The 21512-nt window shown below is 38.0% G+C and overlaps 1 protein-coding gene across 8 annotated transcripts in view; it reads right to left on the reverse strand.

The window, feature by feature from the left end:
- Positions 1–21512, reverse strand: part of tcf4 (transcription factor 4) — a 108978-nt gene that overhangs the window by 14196 nt on the left and 73270 nt on the right. For all 8 annotated transcript variants that reach the window (XM_077622235.1, XM_077622232.1, XM_077622234.1 and 5 more), the window contains 7 exons: positions 9011–9116; positions 8290–8438; positions 7394–7538; positions 5417–5487; positions 5082–5160; positions 2527–2606; positions 2048–2257 (listed from right to left, as the gene is read on the reverse strand). In XM_077622235.1, coding sequence (XP_077478361.1) covers positions 2048–2257; positions 2527–2606; positions 5082–5160; positions 5417–5487; positions 7394–7538; positions 8290–8438; positions 9011–9116 — 840 coding nt within the window. The remainder of the gene's footprint in view (positions 1–2047; positions 2258–2526; positions 2607–5081; positions 5161–5416; positions 5488–7393; positions 7539–8289; positions 8439–9010; positions 9117–21512) is intronic.

Genomic DNA, 21512 nt, shown 5'->3' on the forward strand with positions numbered 1-21512 from the left:
TGCAAGAAACAAATGAATGGTCATGATGTTCAAACTTCATTGTAATTGTTCCATAAAATAAAGGTAGTATTTATTAAAAATGGGAATTTCTAAGATTTTGCCATGTATGTCAAAGACCTGATGAGAAATAAAATATATTGTATTTAAGCATGAATGTTGTATTATTGGCCATGTGCACGTTTTTTCTTTCTCCTCTTTCACACATCCGTCAGACACCTGTTTTCTCAGAGTTATGATGACCTAAGCCTGCAGGCATCTCTCCTAAACAAGCCAAACTACATCCAGCTGTGTGTGTGTGTGTGTGAGTGTGTGTGTGTGTGTGTGTGTGTTGGGGGGGACGAGGTTGGGTGCATAGCACTTGAATATGCGTGTGTATGATCCAAGGTTTGAGGAGCAATTTTGGCAGTCAATGATTTCATTCAAAGAGCAAGTTCTATACGTTAATCTTATAGATATGCATATCATTTGCCATTTGTCTTTGCCAACTAAATGTACCCACTTGTATAATTCACCTAATTATACAACATCTCTTTTTGTGTATTTCCCTGACTTTAAGACTTGACTTGAGTGCAGCCAACGATTCTCAGTCAATTCCTGAGGTTATATTTTAGTCAATCAAAGGGAAGCAGTAAGGTAATTGTGTTTGCATCCTGTCTCAACTTCAACAATGTGCATCTCCAAGTGCTGAAATAACATGCAATGACGTGTTCTGCAAAACCACGCCCACCGGTAGGCAGATTATCATGCAAAGACATCTGTGATGAAGAAACCAGGTGTTTGGGTCAGTCTCAAGCTTAATCTTCATGTGTTTTCATTATTCTAAACCTGAACAAATCTCTTTAATAACATGAACACAACTAACGCAATGGGTTAACTAGTTGGAATAAAGGCAGAGGTTAGAATAAAATGTGTTTGTCTTGAAAAAGATGCAGTTCTGTGGCTCATGTGAAATACTAACGGATACAAGCACACACCTCTACAGCTGGTGTTCTCCATTAAGAGAAAACATTTCCAAGTAAATACTACCATTGGGAGTGAGACAAAGCTCCTGAACTACACCAGTGAGGACTAAGCACGGTGTTAGTAACGTCATTAAGCACCTCAAATATTGAACGTGTATATAGATTGAATTCCTCAATCAAAGATGTTAATAAGAGGGAAAACAAATTCCCAATCGCCTGGGCAATTTATGAGTAGATTCGGCAATACAGTAGAATAAGTTTCTGTCGAAATGGTTAAACTTGCTTTTTTTTTTTAATAAGTCTGAGTTTGTTGGTTATTTAGGTATCGAAAAACAACTTTCAGGCAATCACAGTTGTAAAGCATTATAAGCATATTGAAGTCTTAAAACTGATCTTTAAAAAGATTTTGAATTCACATCACAGACATTTGTGAAGAGAAAAGGTTCATGCGCATCTTTGTATGATTAGTATGTATGTCAGTCCATAAGAATTTTCATGGACACACAAAACAAAACAAAAACATAAACACACCAGGCTTGATATGTTCAGGCATCTGAAAGTGTTCCCAGGTTTCATAATGTTCCTCTTGGACGACCCCTCCCACATCCCATAACGTCACATTTTCCATTCAAACAGAAAACTGCTCGCTATTTTTGCATATAAACAATACATAGCATATACTAGGGATGTCCCTAACACATATTTCGGCATTTGAGTCTGAGTCATATGATTTTGAGGCCCTGCTGAGACCGAGTCCTGATCTAATATGTCAGAAATGCATTAAAGAAGGAAAAAAAAAAAAGACACCCAAATGTTTTCCCCAATTTAAACAAAGCTATCCCATCATTACAGCCCCATAAAAGGACCTATTGGCCATCTATTTGTTTTAGTTGCGTAAATCTCAGATGAAAACATTTTAAAAACACGATTTATACATATATATATATATATTTTTATATTTTTTTTACCTGATTCCAATCTTCTCATAATGTTGTGATAGGATCGGGTTTACAATCACGTGTTTAGATTGGGGATATCCCTGATATACTGTATAGCCCAAAATATGATGATATTATGGATCCTACCATGAGTGAGTGTCTGTTGCCTGACAGCAGTCCTGTCCCGTAGCCACTTCCCAGAGAACCCATAGCGCCGTTGTGCGTATGTGCAGCCCCAATAAGGTTGTGCATGTCACTGTGCCCACTGTTCATGGCTGTCGATGTGCCTACAGCATGGCTTCGCAGTACGTGGATGGCATCGTCCAAACGCTCCAAACGGTCCTCGATGCGACTTTGCTGCAGATTGGAAAAATAGTTTTCTTGGACAATCTCATATAATCCTTCCTGTTTAGTAGCAAACTGTTTATTGAGCAACACTTTCTCAAGAAATTTCAACTTGAACAAGGCTGTTGTTGGCTTTTGAAACCTTTTCGTATTCACAGAAATATGATGGGTGAAAAAGTTTTGCTGTTGGAAGGGGAAGCTGTGAAAATCCACTTAAGTGTGAATTCAAGAAACACCTCGTCTATATTTTAGCCACTCAATGGAGGTGTGGGTGAGCTTACCAGCGAATGTAGTGGAGCCTCATAGTTTGGTGAGGATGCTCCCTGTGCGCCATTCCTGGACCAGACAGCTGAACTGGCAGCTGGGACAAAGGGAAGCAGGAATTAAGAGTGGCGGCCATTACAATATGAAAAGAGAGAGAGAGTTATTCAAGGATTGTCAAGAAAAGTGTGGAAGATAATTGGGCAAAGTTATATAATGGATATGAGATATGAACAGAAAAACAAATCAGTGGGTTTTCATATTCTTCATTACACTGTATGTCAATAAAGACTAAATAAAGACCCATTTAGAGTAATAAAGGATTGCAGACACATGGACTGTTTGGCAGTAATAAATTGGTTTGATTGTAGTATTTTTCATAATCATTTTACTATAAAAATGTGAAATCCTAAAGGAAAAGACAAAGAGATAGATGATTTGGTGTACAAAAAAAGTATATTTAAACAAAAGACTGACATATTCGTAATCAACAAGGTTCCTACTTTGTAAATTTGAACACACCGACTTCAATGGTATAGTAGCCTTATTTCCATTGAATTGGTCACTCATTAGTTTACTGTAACTACTGTATTTTATCCTTCAAATAATTGTTTAATTTTGGATTTGGAATTTCTTCACATCTCGTTGGCTATTGTACATCATGGATGACAAGCATAAAGAAGAAAGGTTTGATGTGATCAGACAAAGAGTCTTTACACCTACGAGGTCTCTCATCATCTCTACTTTTGATGTACGAATGTAAATGACCCTTAAAAAAATTAAAATATGACTAATTTTCTTCTCGAAGATAATTGGCTGCATGCAAATATTAGCCATGTGTCTAGACACTACTGTAAGTGCTTGATTAGAATAGGTCCTCAGCAACACAATATTTGTGGCTCTATTTTGCGTATTTTTTGTCTGAAAAGGTAATATCCACCTCGACAGGTCTCATTCATTAGCTGGTTGAGTGAGATGAGAGACACTTGATGAATTTACATTAAAATGAGGCTTTGAGAGATGACAAGCAACAACAGCATCGAGTGTGAGACTATTATTTTTTGGGGTTCAAGTAGCATACAAATTAATTCTAGGGGGTAATAAAATTAAATTGCTGCAGAACAACATTTGAATTGATGAGAACAATTTAATCTTCATTGAACATAACGTGTATGTGTTTAAATGTGTGCGGGGGCGGGCTCTTCTAAAAGGAAAACACACTCAAGCAACTTCAATCTGACTAAAAAAAGCAACTAGAGACTAGAAAGATGTTTTTCTACTTCCACTTTCAAGGTGACCTTGAGCAAGGCATCTCACTAATTAGTTTTCAATCTCTTCTGCTGTTTATATTACAGCAGAAAAGCCTGTAGGAATATTGAAAGTCTTCTGTATTGTGTCACTAACGTTGTCTATTTTACATTTTATGTAGCGACCTCACAAACAAACAATAGATCAGTATTAAAAACAATGTGCTTTTATGTACTATACTATGTTCAATATACGACATATGGTATAGTAACTACAAGACAGTCCAAACACTTGGTCCTATTAAAAAACAGCATAGTACTACTTGTATCAATACAACGGAAACCATAATTAGATTTTGAAGTCAATTTAATGAGTTGAAGAGTCTATTGTCTCACAGTATAGTTTGTCTCCACATTAAATCACCTTTCTTCTATTTTCCTCATTTCATGTTCACTTCTTTTCATATTCCTAAACATGGGTGATTACGATATTCCTGTCATAGCTCCATTACTCCTCATTGTTCTTTGCCTCGCTCCCAGATTTTTATCAATGAATTCATCTCTGCATTTGCGTATCCCTTCTTGTTTGTTATCCTTTATTCAGATTAAAAGCTCATTTCCACATGCTAATTGATATACAATCACCTGGGTACATTCATGAGCAAATATAAATATCTATTAAACGCCAGGGTAAATTGTTTTCAGTCCAACGCTGTCAAACACCCTTGCAGCATTATTAGCCTTGGATATCAATTTGCATGTAGTTTGTGCTAATAGGTTTCAATTCTAATTTGTAAAAAGTGGAGCGACTTTGACATGATCATAAACACCAATTACGGTTACGCAAACAGGAGCCCAACTAGCTATAATAGCAAAGGGGGAAGAGGGAAAATAAGAAGGGAGGGTGGAGTGATCTGTGGCTCATGGCTCACGGTGCCTGTAGGTTGGTGAACAATTTGTCAAAGTGGTGCTTGTAATTAAAGCTATCTGTCAAAAGGCTCGGCGGAGGAATATACAACAATGTATGTTGCTGCCACAATTAGAGACAAATTCAAAACAACTATTATTAGGAGTCATTTTTCACTTTAAGGAGCTGGAATAGGGAGGGGAAAAGACCCAAACAGGTGAGGTCATTGTATTGTTAGTTTTATTTGACCCCCATCTCGCTTTTTTTCTGATTTTAAACAAGTTCACATGACAGTGCAGTCCTAATGATCGTATTCTGTATCAAAGAGATAAGGCTAAAACACTGATTCTCGCCTCTCTGAGTGTTTGCATTTGGATGGTGTTGAAGTGTATTTGCTGGATGTCAGACTTCAAGTATCTACCTGTGAGAGTGGGCGGGGAGCCCACTGGAGTTGAGGGATTGGACGGGTAGCTGTTGTTTGTGTGGTCAGGAGAGTAGATCTGAAGAAGCAAAACAACAAAAGGAGTTAAGTGGCTTTTAAAACCTGCAAACATAATGAGTCAAGCGCTCCAAAATTATATAAAAAGTATACCAAATAATAATAATGATAATAATGATGATAATAATAATAAAAATAATAATAATGATAATAATAATAATAATAATAATGATAATAATAATAATAAAAATACTAAAAATACTAAAAATAATAATAATGATAATAATAATAAATAATAATCTTTTTGCTCAACTTACTGAGGCAAGTGCTTTCCCTAAGGCATCTCCTGTCTGAGAGCTACTGGCTCCTCCACTCTGTGCTCGGTTAGCTATGACACGTACAAAAACACATGCAAACGCACACACAAACAGATGTGAACGGGGAGGCAGAAAAATGTGTTCTTGACATTAAGGATGCTGCTGCATTCCAACTCAAGTGTTTCGCAACATTCCTTCGTAGTACCCGAAAAAGATACATTTCCAAGACAGCCGGCAATTCAAAACCAGATATGTGGCCGGTTTAAAAATATGAGTCAAATTCTGTATACAGTCGAGCACTAGAAATTTTGGTGATTTATTCTGGAGAGTCTTAAAAGAATTTATTGGGGGGAAAAAGTGCATTGAGTAGTAATCAAATCTCTAAGTCAAATCAAATAATGAAGTGGCAAGAAATTTGCATCTTCACTACACATGAAAAATAGGATAAAATACACAAAGTACAACTTTCCATGCTTAAAACCTAAGATCTGATTTACATCAAACATTTTAGTGGGGGGTCCACTATTAAACTTGTTATTTGTGGTGAGTTTGGATCTCTAACTCTTTTCAAATAGCAAGGATTGAGTGTACAAGCAAATCTGTTTCACACACTTGCAGTGCACTAATGTCAGAGAGGAAGGATGTGACTTCAATGTACCAGATGAGATGAACTTCCACATACACATGCACACACACAAACAAGGAAATAGAGTCCAGCATGCTCACAACTCATCTCTTCCATATGAAAAATGCACCTCTCAAACACACAACTTAGGTAGATACCCGCACCCAAGCGCATTCATTAAATACAAAAAGCTAATACTTGACATTAAAAGAATAAAGACTGTATTCCCTTCACTGATTATACAGTCTACTAAAAGAAGACACACAGAGCATAAGCCAGAACAAAGAAGGAAAGGAAGCAGCATGTGTTTTGGGGTTAAAACTCAGTCATGCCACACTACTAACATAGTGGAGAATCCAAAAGATTACTACCATAGACTGCACATATGAACACTGATCTGGTCTTGATGTGAAATGTACAACATGTGCAATGGGAAATATATTTTTTAAGAAATGCAAGATTAAATCTGCAAAGAGGGAGATGATTATGCCATTTTACTGTCTGACATCTTGATCGCCTAAATAGAAAAGGGTAATTTCAACATATTTTCTGTTTTATTTCACAAAAAGCAATACTTTCAAAGGACATAATAACATTTACGTTAAAACACAGCAGCATGAAAATAGAGAAAAGTAGAATATAATGTTCCCTGCAGTGACGTGAACCCTGAAGGTCACCAAACCTTATTGTTTTAAATCCCACGGCAACATTGTAAAACATGACATTCTGAAAAAAAGTGGCTGTTGTATATTTGTTTTTGTCCAAATTGCACTGCAAATCTTGAATACGGCACACTGTTGTACTTTTTACTTGTTTTGGTAGATATGCAACAAAGTCATCGCATCTAGTGGTATTTTATTGCTTTTCAAATTTTTCTTTGCATCATTTCTCTGCCATTTTCTTAGTTTGCCTACTTGGTTCCTTCCAAATTACTCAATTTGAGCTGTATGTGCGTGCATGGATCCAATAGCTATCTGGAATGTTACAGATGTCTTTCCATGAAAACAAACTTTAAATCTGTTTCTTATTGCTTTCCTATTTGTTCTATTGGACTCAAAGCAACGTGTCCATATGGCATGTTGTGCATGTGAGTGTGTAAAAGTGTATAGATGTCAAGGTAGAGATAAAATGCTGAAAGAGTCTTTCACTTTGCAATTAACTGCTGTTTCCTTCACAAGTTTATGCCAATGGGTGCATTCAAATAACTGGGGTTTTTATGGAGTCGTTCATTTTACAAAAACAATTGCAACTCCTAATGTGAGAGATTAATTGCTACACCATGCATTTTTAAGCCTTTTTTGACTATTAGTTGCAGCATTGGCTCAAGGTCAACCAATAATCAAGAATCTTACCCATAATGCTGTCTGTGCCATTGGTGGGAGCGGTGGAGCAAGAGGAGGTGCTGTAATGATTGGGTCCGCTTCCAGCTCCTCGGTGGAAGCTAGACATAGGGGGGAGGCTGGAGTTTATGTCTGCTGATGAATGTGACGGATAGCTCTGCACATGAACATAAAAAAAGGGAAAGAATGACATTTTAACAATTATGTTGATAGAAGTGCACGAAAAACAAAACTGCAATTTAAAGTTATCTAAAATATGCAGTCTTTGGTCATGAAGTATTTATTTCCGGCCATAGGACCATTTAAATTGTCTAATTTGAAAGGATATAAATATATAACATCAAATTACTGATGTAAGATTGACCTGCTTTGGTGTTTTGAATGATCAATGGGCACAAAAACATTGGATATCTCATTTTGATTGTTGAGTTCAAGGCCAAATGAGAGGATAAAAACATACATAAGTGATTAATAATAAATATTACATTTTATTATTATATTTTTAGAAGCCAACATTTACCCCTGTAGTACAGTTTAATTAAAAAAATACCTTCAATTTCCTTGTGACTGTAATATTATATCAATCACAAACATGCCAAGCCACTGCAGTGACACTCTAATGCAGTGATCCCGAAATAGTGTGCCGCTGCATACAAGTGTGCTCTCATTGTCCAATTTGAATAATATGGTCCTCAAATTAAGATTTATTGAATGCAAATAACTTATCCTTGTTCGCATATCTAATGTACGCCAGAAATTTAATAACTACTCAAACAGATGTGTGCATAAAAATGAGAGGAAAAAATTAAGTGAACCCAACTGTTAAGTAAATTGGGCTATAATGATATTTTGAAGTTACTGAGGGTAACGATTGTAGTTGTAAAGAATCATTAAACATATCGGCTCACCAGTCTGTCGTGAGGGTGAACCCCACAATAGGAGGAGCTCTGAGAAGGGCCATGGCCAGAGTTCCCTCCTCCTAATAAGCTGCCGTGGTAACCCTGTTGGTTTACGTTGCTGCTACTGCTGCTCCAGGGGTCCCCACTGTGGTGACCATCTAATACAGAGTTAAAAAAATAAGCTTTATTTCATATGTAAGCACTTCAGCAACACATTCAATAATCTGCACAGCAATGTACTGTAAAAATTACAAAAAAATGGCTAAATTCAGCATTTTTTTTTTGCCTAGAGCAGGGGTGTCAGACTCGGGTTGGTTCACGGGCCGCTTTGACGTCAACTTGATTTCACGTGGGCCGGACCATTTCAGATATAATATTTAGATTTTTTTAATAAATTGATTAAAATAACTGGATTAAAATCCCTGAATATTCAGTTTTTTTTATAGATCTAAAACAATGTTTATTTTAGCTTTTTATATATATTTTTAGATTTTACAAAATGATTTTTGAAGTGAAACACAGAAAAATTTGATTAAAAATTACAATTATTGATTTAAAAGGGTGAAAATCAAGAAATGTAATATACATCTATACTCTTCATTTTTATGTGATCCTAAAACAGAAAGTCGGCACTCATGATTTACTTTCCCGGGCCACACAAAATGATGCGGCGGGCCAGATTTGGCCCCCAGGCCGCCACTTTGACACCTCTGGCCTAGAGGGACCCTACCTGGCATAAAGAATGAACTTGGGAAGCCAGAACTCGTTGGTTTGGAATTGGGATACCCCGGTGAATCCCTGTTGTAGTCGGCTGTACTGGCAGATGGAGCGTATACCTGCAACGATGACACAATCTGGTCAGAAACAGCCATAACAAATACCTCCAAAATGATTTTGCATCTACCCTATAATTTCCTTTCCAGATTTTATAAGGATAACCATTTTCTCAACCCACATGACCTAGCGATTATTTTGGGCGGAAGACAGTATTTTTAAAAAAGGCAGTCATACTACTCTTTCTGCCCCTTTCCTATTCAGGCCTGGTTTCAAGTGCACATGAGGAACAAAACAATAATTTTCCACTCAGTGGGGGAGCAGCAGCCTGGCCATCTTGGAGCAGAAATTGTGTCAAAAATGAGACTCCATGGAGAAGTACAGGTCTGCCATCACTCAAAACAGGTGACATTTCCCCCCACTAAAACGGCGACCACATGAGAAGAGAAAGGGGGCTCCCTATTACATTCCTCTGCTGGGAAATGCGTGCGTGTATGTAGCGTGCAAACACTCAGCCATGACACTAGCTCGTGCCGAATGACGCAAGCCCTGGAACAACTGTTAAAAGCTCTCTTCTCCTTCCCGTAAGAGCTCCAATTCAAGAACTCTCTCCCCGGCGAGTGCTGAACAACTTCTTTCTCAAAAATAAATTTATGCATGTTGCTATTTTAACTTGGATGTGTTTACAAGTGGCTAGAATGGAAATGATGCAATAATTAAAAACAGACAGATGACCTAAAGATGAAAAAACCCACTTGGGGCACTACAAAAATGTCTTTTCTTCCTGTAAACAAGTCTTAAAACAAGAAATTGCTTGAAAATAAAATCTGCTAACAGATCTTCTTAGGAATAAAGGCTTTTTGTTCTGCTAAAACTTTGAGCTTTACTAGCTTCTTCTCTTTTATTTCTATTGGCGATACGGACTATTCCTAAAGGATAAATGATCCAATTGGAGGCACGCAACACCGAGACGTGCAGTGTTATGTGAGTGGATGTAACAAATGGCTCCATTGAGTTATTAATATGGAATTTCATTACGTGGTGTTGCGTCGGAATCCTCTAGAGATGGAATTTGAAACATACGCCTGGCTGATGGGAGCAAAGGAACAAAGTGAGGATTAGTATAACCCTGACACCCAATATAACAAGCTTTAATCACGGGTCAAGCATAGCCTTGACACATGTAGGTATTGACAGCATGCAAGAGAAAAGAACATCGACATGTTGCTTTCATATCGTGTTTCAAAACCTGCCATTGAATATACTTTAAAAGTGAAATGCCAGCATACCCAGTTTAACAGCCAGAAATAATACAACATATTTAAGAGGAATATTATAATTTCAAGATGCTTTTGATTGGATGTCCCAATTGACTTTGCACTCTAACCCCCTAAAATATCCAAGATAAAATGTCAGACTTTGGCCATTGTATTAAACACTTCATGTTGTAGGATAATGCATTCAAAAAACTAATTTCCTAAATAAACTTGAGCACCTCGTTCAAATTTCAACACAAACTAAGAGATAGAACAAAATTAAATCAAACAAGTTACTGTAATATTTTCTGACAATAAGAGTTTCTAATCAGATTACTGTTTTGTTACATTTTGGGCGGGAGAAATTGAACTACAAATGTAGCAACACACTTAGACACATTAAGCAGAACACCATTATCTAAGAAATAGATGGATACATTGAGCTGGATAAAGTTTAGGCTGAATTTCCTTTAGTTCCAACACCCCCCTATCCCACACACACACGCACACAATGTCTGTAGTTGAGATTAGAGCTGAACTTGAATCTCCTCAAACTCTTTCCTTCTCTTCTCCTGTGAGAACCGAACTCTCTGATCATAAAACCACATTTATGTACAAGATGGCCATTAAAAAAACTCACACAGAGACATGTTTTTCCTATAGTTAAAGTATTAGAATTTACGTCCCAGAGACATATTTTCCCACTGAATATGTTGTTTCACTTGGTGACGAAAAGATGTGATTTGTGTGCGAGTGTGACACACAGAAACAGGTGCAGACTGTGTTCAAGTAGAAAGAATGCAATGGGACCTAATAACAGACTCTTTTCCAACGTTCACACACAGACACATGGACACACAGTGGTATCAGTATTCTCACACTAAGCTGATCCAAAGCCTGTCAGAAAACTCTTATTGTGTTGTTACTCCTTTCACAACACAATACCACAGAAAAAAAATCGTAACACATTATAATAACCGGCGGGTGAGTGGTTAATACGTCGGGCTGGGTGCGAGGGTTTGATCCCAGGTCAGTCCTCACCGTGTGGAGTGTGCATAATCTCCCTGGTCTTGCGTGGGGTTTCTATGGGTATTCCGCTTCCCTCCCACATCCCCCAAAAAATGCATGGTAGGTTGAAGACTAAACTTCCCCTAGGTATGATTGTGAGTGTGAATGGGTATCCGTCTCCTTGTGCCCTGCAATTGGCTGGCCGACAATTCAGGGTCTTCGTTTTTAACCATGTTACAAAAAGTGTTTTAACAGTTTAAAAATCCCACCATCCAATATATGCAGTTTACTCTACTGAACAAGCAACGTCAGAGTCCTGCTTCAGAATCATTATGAAAACTCAAATGCGCAGTTAATCATCGTCAAAATAGAACTAAGCGATTACAACAACCACTTCAATTCTATTTAGGAAAAATAGGGAACAAAGTCCTTACTGAAACTGGGCCACTCATTTTTACTAACAGTATCACATGAATAAAAGTCAACATGTTTTCGCCCACGAAGATTAAAGCCTACCCATTTATTTTTTATCCCCTGAAATTCAAACCATTAAAATATTGGATAAAATTGTCCCAAATATAACTGTGGCTCGAAGGGAATTAAATACACAAAAGTACAATAGTCTTATGTATTGTTGTTTGACTGTGTTGTCAAACCCAGATGAAACACGAATGCCCGTGTTTTTTTATTTTAACAGACGACTGTTGGCAACATTAATTGTCCATGGACAGCATTGATTTTTCATATCTTATTTCAAAAGGCCCTTGAATGACAATTTGATCAGATTATAGTCCAGCTCACATGAAAAAAGTACTTTGAAAAACATCTAGCAATCATGATTGTAAGAGTAGTTAGAGTAAAGTACAAAAGAAAATACCACAAATCAACGACTGTTCTTTAGACAGCCATTAAATTTCATGTGGCCCAAAAAAAAAATCAAACAGATCAAAGAGCTGCTGAAAAAATACAGCAGACCATTCTATGAATGAAGTCATGATAGTTCAACCTGTTGCACTCCATGACAGACCAATGAGACAAAGCCTAATAAAACCCAGTAAAACCTGTGTTCACAGAACATCACAGATTGCATCAAAGCATCGCCCTAGGCAACAGCGGGAGAAAATAAAGACACATTCCACTGAAAACTAATTCCTCATGGGGTTCAGACACACACAGACCAGCAGCAACCAGCTTTGTGCTTATTAATCTGAACCTGCAAGTAATAAAGGAGCAGTTCTGAGTGATACCCAAACTTTTCATGCCTGGGACTTGACATTTTTGTACCTTTGACAAAATACCGGTATTATTTTGGTCCATATATTATTGGACTCAGTTGGAATTATTGCACTATAGCTAAAACAAAAACCAAAAACTATTTAACTTCAGTTTATTCCCCTTCCAGACTTTGAAGTGATCAATTTTGTGCAATCGACAATTGTATCATCATGTCATGTCAACATCACTGACAAATCAGAGTACATTGTGGTTTTGTGGTATCTAATTCTTTCCGTTATGACATTGGACTTCCAACTAAATCTATTTTTAAAGGGGATTGCATCTAGTAGACACTATATTGTGACATACTGTCGGTTTGTAAAACCTTGCATCATTGGCACAAATTTTCTGGTGTAAAATCTTCCAAGTATTTTGAGTATTTGAAAAGGGATAGCTCAAAAACAGATTTTTCTTGTAAAGAAAAAAAACATCTCAATAGTACAAAAAACAACAAGTCACATCCCTTCTTCACTTTGATTCAATCTTTCAGGCCTGTTAGGATCACAAATGTGCTTGTAATGAATAAAGGAAATAACATATTTAGAAATACAAACCTTATCTATAAATAAATGACCATCCACAACACACAAAACGATTCATTTTTGTAACCCCTCACACACAAACACACACTCACGCATATCTTACCACGCACGCTTCATCCAAAGCAGATGTGCTGGAATGTGAACACTCAAAGGAGCAGTCACGAAACCTCTTGACACACACACATAAAATAGTACACATACACACAGCCCACTGCACCTGTGCCGATCCCTTTTTTTTCTTTGTTTCCCTCTCTGCATCATCCTTCCTGTCCTCTGTTTTTCATTCCTAAATGCCTACGTTGTCTTTCATCTTCCACAAACATTTTTAGCACCACAGGGGTACAAACAATGGCCAGATCTGAAAAGAGGTGCATTAGTTGTTTAATGTACCATGACTAGTGTCATTTTTTCCTGTTGGCTTGACTACATCAGAACACTGACCTGACCTATCTGTCTACCTGTCTCATTCATCTCTCCCCTCCCCATCATATTTCTACACTCGGAACCAGACCTGAGCTTGAATGGTTTGGTGACTCAAACGTGCTGCAGACAGATCAAACATATTTTTTTTGGGTGGGGGGGTTCTGTTTTTTAGATGTATTTTTATAGAGGAGATCTGAGCCACGGTCTCCGAGCCCTCTGAAGGTTAATTATGTCCCTGATTTAAAACACATGGAAGGAAAAAAAATGTGTGCGTGAGAACGCGTGTGCGTATGCGCACGTGTTTATGAGAAAGCGGAAGGAAATCCCACCGAGCCGAGCCCTTTATTCCACCAACCTGCAATTGGGCTAATGCGAAGCAGATGTACACACACACATGCAGTTTGAGCATGGCCGCCTAATTGCGTCCATATGCAAAAGTCTAGAACGAGTAGGATTTTGGAAAAGAAAAGAACAAATAAAACAAACTAGAAAGGCAGAGTAAAATGAAAGAGATTAATTCATAAAAGTGTCTACTGTGAAAAAGGGTAATAGTCAAATATTAGGTGATAGATGATTATACAGGACAGGAAGCTATCAGATACATTGAGGAGTCGAGGGAAAACACACTCATACACACACATCTGCAAAAAAAATGCGTATGAGTAATTGAAAACATGCATGAACTTCTCACAAACACAGACATGCGTGTGCACACGCACGCACATTTTCTATCCCATTCTTCCTCTCTCCTCCTGGAGCTTCAGCTTCCTGTGGATTGATTAGAGCCCCCTATGTGAAGATAAGTGGACTCAGCATGGGTATGCGTGCGTGTGTGTGCGGGTGCATGCGCGCATGTCTTTCTAGGTATTCGGCACCTGTGACGGAAGGGGGGCGAGTTAGACAGAAAACAGTAGGGGGGCAACAGGGTGAGAGCAAAGGAGAAAGGTGTGACACACAAGTGAGAGTGAGCTGCCTACGACTTGGTGTGCAAGAGTGTGTATGTGAGAGTTAGTGGATTGAGCTTCAATTAGTACATTTCATAATATAGGAAGAAAAAAAATGTTTTTCTCTGCCAGACTCATCAACACCCTTCAATGCAAAAGCAACACAAAAAAATATACAAAATAAAGAAGCATATTTGTTTAACGAATGGACCAATCGCGCTATTTTTGAGATTCGGTGACATAAAAGCATTTTTTTTTCTTATTATAATGACCATTTTGTCATTTAGCTAATGACAACTCAAATGGTTCCACTGCCTTGAAGTAAAGCAATACATGTTGGACAATGTGGCACTAGTTTAAGTTACAAATGATCCCCCCACATCCCCAGGAAACCTAAGTTATACTGTAAAGAATACAAGGAGAGTCCTTGTTGGGGATCAAAGGTCTTTTCCCATTTCCCCTCGACTTTCCCACCCTTCTGCTCCTTTCTCATGAAGCAGCAGACTGTTTATCTATTATTTAGTGGCGTTCTCCAGAACCAGTAACCCATTTATCAGCCCTTCTGCTTGTCAGTTCATAGACCTTTGGTCCCCTCTAAAAGTTACCCAAGTTAACAGCTGATCTAAGAAAGTACATTTATACAGAGACCTCATTCCTTTAGCTAAATGATGTTATATTTGCCTTTTGTTTAAGAACCCGAGGCTATCCAGGTCATTCACTTACCGACTAAGTAGCCTGTCATATACCAGTAATAGAATAGACACAACTGAAGATGAAATAAGATGCCAGAGGACAGACAAACAGTTATAATGTGGCTAAAAGCCCCAGCCTAAGCATCTCTAAAATTAACACAAAAAAAGGAAACAGAAAGTGAGAAGACAAAGCAATTGTGGTCTGCATTTATATTTTGGTCCATAAATGAATTCAAGATGACATTTCCTTTGCCAACCTTCATAAGATCAAAGATTTGGACAGCCAGTGACTTCGTAGCATTTAAAATTGACCACTAATTACACACATCATCTCAAGAAAAGCATGTGTGCTTTCGGTGGCTTTCTCTTCACCATGTGAAAGCAACCAATCACGTGAAATACATCTGTATCATCGGGTCCCTGAGTTACTTTATTTGTGTATCACTAAAGCAGCTCTGTCAAAAACAAAAATCATGTTTAAAAAAAAAAAAGGATCTATTTGCTGCCAAAACTGTCCTTCAAAATAAATCCATCCACTGAAGACCACACCTCAACAGTTTTTTTTATTGTGAGCAAAACTCACAACAGAAGAGGAAATGCGACCATTTACAACCTTGGATGAAAAACTTAATGATTCGAGCAGATGCATGGGGCTACTGTTAATTTTTCTCAGCATCAGGGCTCATAGTGGCAAGCCATTTAAGGAATTAAATTTCAAATCATGCATGATCCATCAATTTCCTTACCCAGCTCATAGCTACTACACCTAGAGCAAACATTTCACTTCCGTGAACTTTGAGGAAGCATGTTCATTTCCTTCGCTTTCTAACATGCAGAACTGGTTGTCATTTGAATTGATGGACAACAGTGTGTCTCATTTAAAATGTATTTTTTCTTGTGTTCCTGAAAGCATCTATACCCATCCATTTTACATGTGTGTGATTGTGATATGAATGCCTCCCCTCATCTTTCTCAGGAAATTGACTGGTCTATTCTCAACAAACACACACACACACAAAAACACACGACTATTAAGTGGGAAATATGGAGGCTCATAGCGTACATAATATGACTTTATAATACCCCCCTTGACACAGGAAATAGCCAGGAGTCTGGAAGGTTGTGTGTGTTTGTGTGTGTGTGTACGTGTGTGAGATAGAGCGATCGAGGGAGAGAGTCCCAAGAAAGAAAGGAAATAACGAATCACACTGTGGCTCCCCAACAAATATGTAAAAGTTAAAATTCTATGTAATTCCTAATTTTAGATGCATATCAAAGTATCAGTTATCAATACATCACTACCGTTATAATCTGAGTTTCAGTGTGCTGGCTGAAAATCTTAAATATAAACACGTGTGTGTGTGTGTGTGTGTTTGTGTGTGAATTTTCTTCCACATCTGTGTGTGCACCAGTGTGTGTTTGTGAATGCCTTCTCCATCTGTGCGTGTGAGTAACGAGGTGGTTTAGCATGTCTGCTGGCACACATGAAAACCTTGTGTGCACTTGTATGTATGTGTGTGAGTGGATATCCCTTTTTTTGCGGAGGGGGGTGATATTTCAATGCCGCGTTTCGAACCGGAGAAAAAAAAACACTTCTCCACAGGTGACGGCTCTTTACAAGTCTCTTCCATACTCATTTTATTAGGCTCCCATTTTCCTTTCAACCACCAGGACTTTTTTTGGCAAATGAATCACACAGACGTTTTTTTTCCACTTCTGTTTCACCAATTTCCTTTGATTTAATCACTGCCACATGCTGATGACTGCAAGCAACTGTTAGCAGGAAAACTCCTCAAACACACACACACATGCACATGCACAGTCAAGTCTACTAGCCTTCGTTCTCCTGTAACACTACCTGCAGGTGGTTTTATCACTACTACGATTTCGGATTCACACAGATGTACATTGAAGCTAAAGGGAATGTGTGTTTGTGACAGAGGATCAGGAGTTCAACACATGTGTGACTGCTCCTTTAAAAAAAAAGTCAGGAAGACATCTGGCCCAGTTTGCAGGACTTTTTTTCTCCTCTAGGATCTTGACCTCAAAATGCGAATTCCAAGTAAGGAAAAGGCAGATAATTTTCCTTGAAACAAACAAGACCACACATGAAAAGGTGTATGAGAAGAGATTTAAAGTACTCTCATGTGGACATCAGCTGCAACCTAAAAGCACATAGCATTTTTCCAACTGTCACGATAGCTTTGTAAGGAAAGAGGTCTACTTCGACAAAACAGTTCACCATTAAATAGCAGAAAAGCCTAAGAAATTGAAAATAACAAAGCTCAAAGTGTGGGAAAAATAAAATTTGAACACAAGTTGAACCATTGTTGTCATAATTCCAAAATATATGTTTGGTACAAGCACTTCTACCTTTAAAACTTGGTATAACTAAAGTATATGTATAAAGATTTGTTCAAATCGAATAGAAAAAAACTGAAAATAAATCTAACTAAATATCAGCAGACATGTATCTTCAAACTGAATCATCAGTCAAAAATATCGCAATAATCACTCCTATTAAATATTTCCATGTTACTGATTTGAAACAAGCATCAACATTGTTTTAAAACAAAGGCATTTTGACCTCCGGTGGGAGTCACTTCCGAAAGTTTATGAGGTAGACGTGACCGATATCCCTGGAGCGCCAGGTCGAAACAACATCATTGCCGAGGCAACGTACTGACAGGCAACTAAACGCAACCAAATTCTAAGATGGCGGCGCCGATGTCAATTATTGAAGAGACTGTAGAACGAGAGTGGGGAGCAGTAGGTGGGTCACAGTGAACCCATTGCCATAGTGATGCAGACGGGCAACATGCGCCCTGGTTTCATTCACCATGGCAACCCTGGCATTTGCAACACATAGCAGATGCCACACACACACTAAGATGGCTGCCATATACGGAAAGTCAAGAGCAGAAAAAAAATAGCCCAGCAAACATTTGACTGTCAGCTCTCACGAAATGACAGGTTGAGCAAAGGTGACAAGATTATGATTATGTCAAAAAGCAGTCAACATGCATTGTTGTAATGTTTTACTCAGGGCAATATAGTTACTTTTTATACTTTGAACAGTAGGGGGGAGAGTAAGAGTGCAGAGAAAGAGAGTTAAGTGATAAACATACCAACATACATTACTGCACTTAATCCTTCACCTCCATCATTTTGACTACCAGGGATTTTTAACCCATGACCTCTAGTTGTTAAGAGCTGTGTATCTATTGGCTCATCTGGGTGCTGGACTTATTGCACATTTCTGATTCATTTCAAAAGACGTGTTGCTTATTTTAAGGCTGATGACATACATCCAGCACAGTACAGACAGACAGAGAGATTAAACCTCAACACTGAACAAGATTGCCAGCCAAGGACTAGAACATTGATTGTATGTGCCAGGAACAAATAGAGCTATGGAATAAAGCTGTGATCATTAAATGCATTCATTCATTCTTCCATTCCGCTTATCCTCACAAGGGTTGCAGGGGTATAGGGAGCCTATCCCCAATAACTATGGGGAGTAGACTGGGTGCAACTTGAATTGGTTGCCAAACAATCACAGGGCACAACAACGCAAGCAAGCGCTTCTGCACACACTCACACTTCGAGACAATTTGTAGTCTTTAGTTAGTGTACCATGCATGTTTTTTCGGATGTCCGTCTCCCCTTCCCCTGCAATTGATTGGCCACCAATTTAGGGTGTCCCCCTAAATTAGCTGTTTTGAAAATGAATGAATGAATAATCAAACATCACCGGTAGATGGTATGTCCAGGTGTTATTTAGTGGCAGGGGGTTTGACCTGCAGATTTCCAACAAGACTTGTCTCAAACCTTTGACAAAGTAAACCGCCAATCAGTTCAAAAGCATTCAAAATAATCAGCAATCTATTTTCAGCTGTAGTATGCTTAAACACCCACTAGGAAAACCTAATAGCCAACACATGGAAGCTCAGTGGCTGCCAGCAACACAATCGGGACTCCATTATTAGTCCCATACTGAAATAACAAAGGAACCAGATCAAAGAGCTGATTATGGCAACACTTTGGAGTTGCACCATTCTTTTTTATTTTCCTTCTCTTTATTCCTTCTCTCTAATCAAATCTAGACACACGTAGGAAGCACCTGTCCGACTGAATGCTACAACACATACTACATTTTCAACCCGTTTTACTGTGCTGCAGCACGTTGGTTTTGTTGTTTTTGTTTAAGTGTGACAGCTGTCCAGTGATTATCTGTGAGACCATGCAGACTCTCAAACTGCTTGCCACAGCATGACTGACCCATTAAACACACTCAAAAACACAAAAACACACGGACGTATGCTCAACAAAACAATAAGCGAATCGTTTTCCGCATTGACAATAAATACTGGGAATGTTTCATGTGTGCTTGGTTATTTGGAGTTCTCCGCGGAGTCCACACTGTGAACAACACAAAGAGGCACAAATGCTACGCTTTGTTCTTGAGCCAAAAAATTTACTTATTTAAGCTTGTTTTCCTGCAGCAAAGCGCATGCTTGGTAAATATATGAGATCCTGTCCAAACACAGTTCCCGGATCAATGGCAGTATGATAATGCTATTTTTTTAAGAGATCAGGAATATAATCAATATATCAGTACGTATGTTGAGATATGAAGTGAAAATATGCATATCGCAACTCTCACCATTACAATCTAAATTTTTTAAACTGATTTTCACGCTGTTGTCATATGTTGTAAATGTCAAATACATATGCCTATCTACAAGGCTAAAGATAACAATTTATAGCAAGAATTTTTAATTACATATGCGCAATAAATACTGCAAATTGGGAATATAAATTCAAAGAAAATTTTGAAAATGACCTATAAGTTTTTATTTTCAGATTGATTTTGGATCACAGACAATACTAAATGTGTCAACAAAGATGTTCATCTAAAATGCATATGGAACAAAATAAAATAAATCAAGAAAATGTCTTAAAATATGTAGGTTGATAAATGATGTCCGTCCCTATCATATGCAAGAATGCGTCCAAAATAAAATAAAAAAAAAATCAACAAAAAAACCCCTCAAAACTGTCATTTAAAGACGTAAAAATACTGTTATGTAAGAGCATATTAAAAGTCAATTCCAATAACTAGCTTATTTTAATAATTATCAAGGCTGCCGCCTTGGCATATTGCATACACTTAGTTACTTTATTGGTAAACCAAACTGCATTCAGGCCATTACAGCCATCATTGAGCAGGTAAATGCTGGTGTGATGACATCCACAGTGAGTAGCACATGGCTTGTTCTGTCCTGTTTCAAGTCCTTTGTACCTTGATGGTCCATGTGCAGCTACAGTCAACCAACCAGATAAATGAACCACCATCATCATCATCTGCTTCTGCTGTTGCCTGTCTCGGTCTGCCAGCTGACCTTGATTTTCAAAGGTTTGAGCAAGCAGGCGGGCGCTCACTGAGTCACTGGCTACCAAACCTGTCACTCACAGAGAGGATTTCTGTTCTCATTGGCTAGTTGAAGGTGGAAATTACCAGCTATTCGAGGAATGGTGCTCTATTCAATGTAGCTGTCATTCCTCCCATTAACACTACTAGATCACATCCTAGACTTCAAAATTGATGTGTTTTGTCTTCCTGCATGCGTGCATGTGGTTATGTCAGACATCTTTAGGAAATGGTCAACTGCTTATGTGTACAAAAGTGCATGTTACACAACCTGCGGAGTGCAGATAATACATTAGAATTATAATTGAGCCACTAAAAATGCACTACAATCCAAAATCTTCCAAACATTAATAATAATGGTTGTAGTCGTTTGACAAATTTCATACAAATTAGTTCAGCGGAAAAAAAAGCTTTTACAAGAATTGTCATTATCGCCGACATCACCAGTCAGTCTGACATTCGGATTTGACACTTATTTGTCTCTAATGATCTCCTAATGACCATTTTCTCAACATTAGTAATAATGAGGAGACTAAGTCACAAGCGAGGGAAGAAATGTGTGACTGCTCTCTGAACAAACAGTGAATAATTACTTGATCTATTTGCTGAGTTGTAGAAGGCAAAAAAAAACACAGTGGTGTCATAGATTCAGAATGTCTCTTCAAATAAAATAAATCTCCAATATTAGAAAAAAATCACTGTACTTTGTGTCTATATCAGCATCACTATCAGATAATCTGATGCCAAAGGATTTACTGTCTAAACCACTGAGGCGTGCACACACGCACACATGCAGATTTACTCACTGTGAAACAAAACATAAAGACACCAGAGAAAACCTAAATGACCCAACTTATAAACCGAAGGCTGAATTCACACCGCAC

The sequence above is a fragment of the Stigmatopora argus genome, chromosome 16 (assembly GCF_051989625.1).
Source record: "Stigmatopora argus isolate UIUO_Sarg chromosome 16, RoL_Sarg_1.0, whole genome shotgun sequence".
Classification (NCBI taxonomy): domain Eukaryota; kingdom Metazoa; phylum Chordata; class Actinopteri; order Syngnathiformes; family Syngnathidae; genus Stigmatopora; species Stigmatopora argus.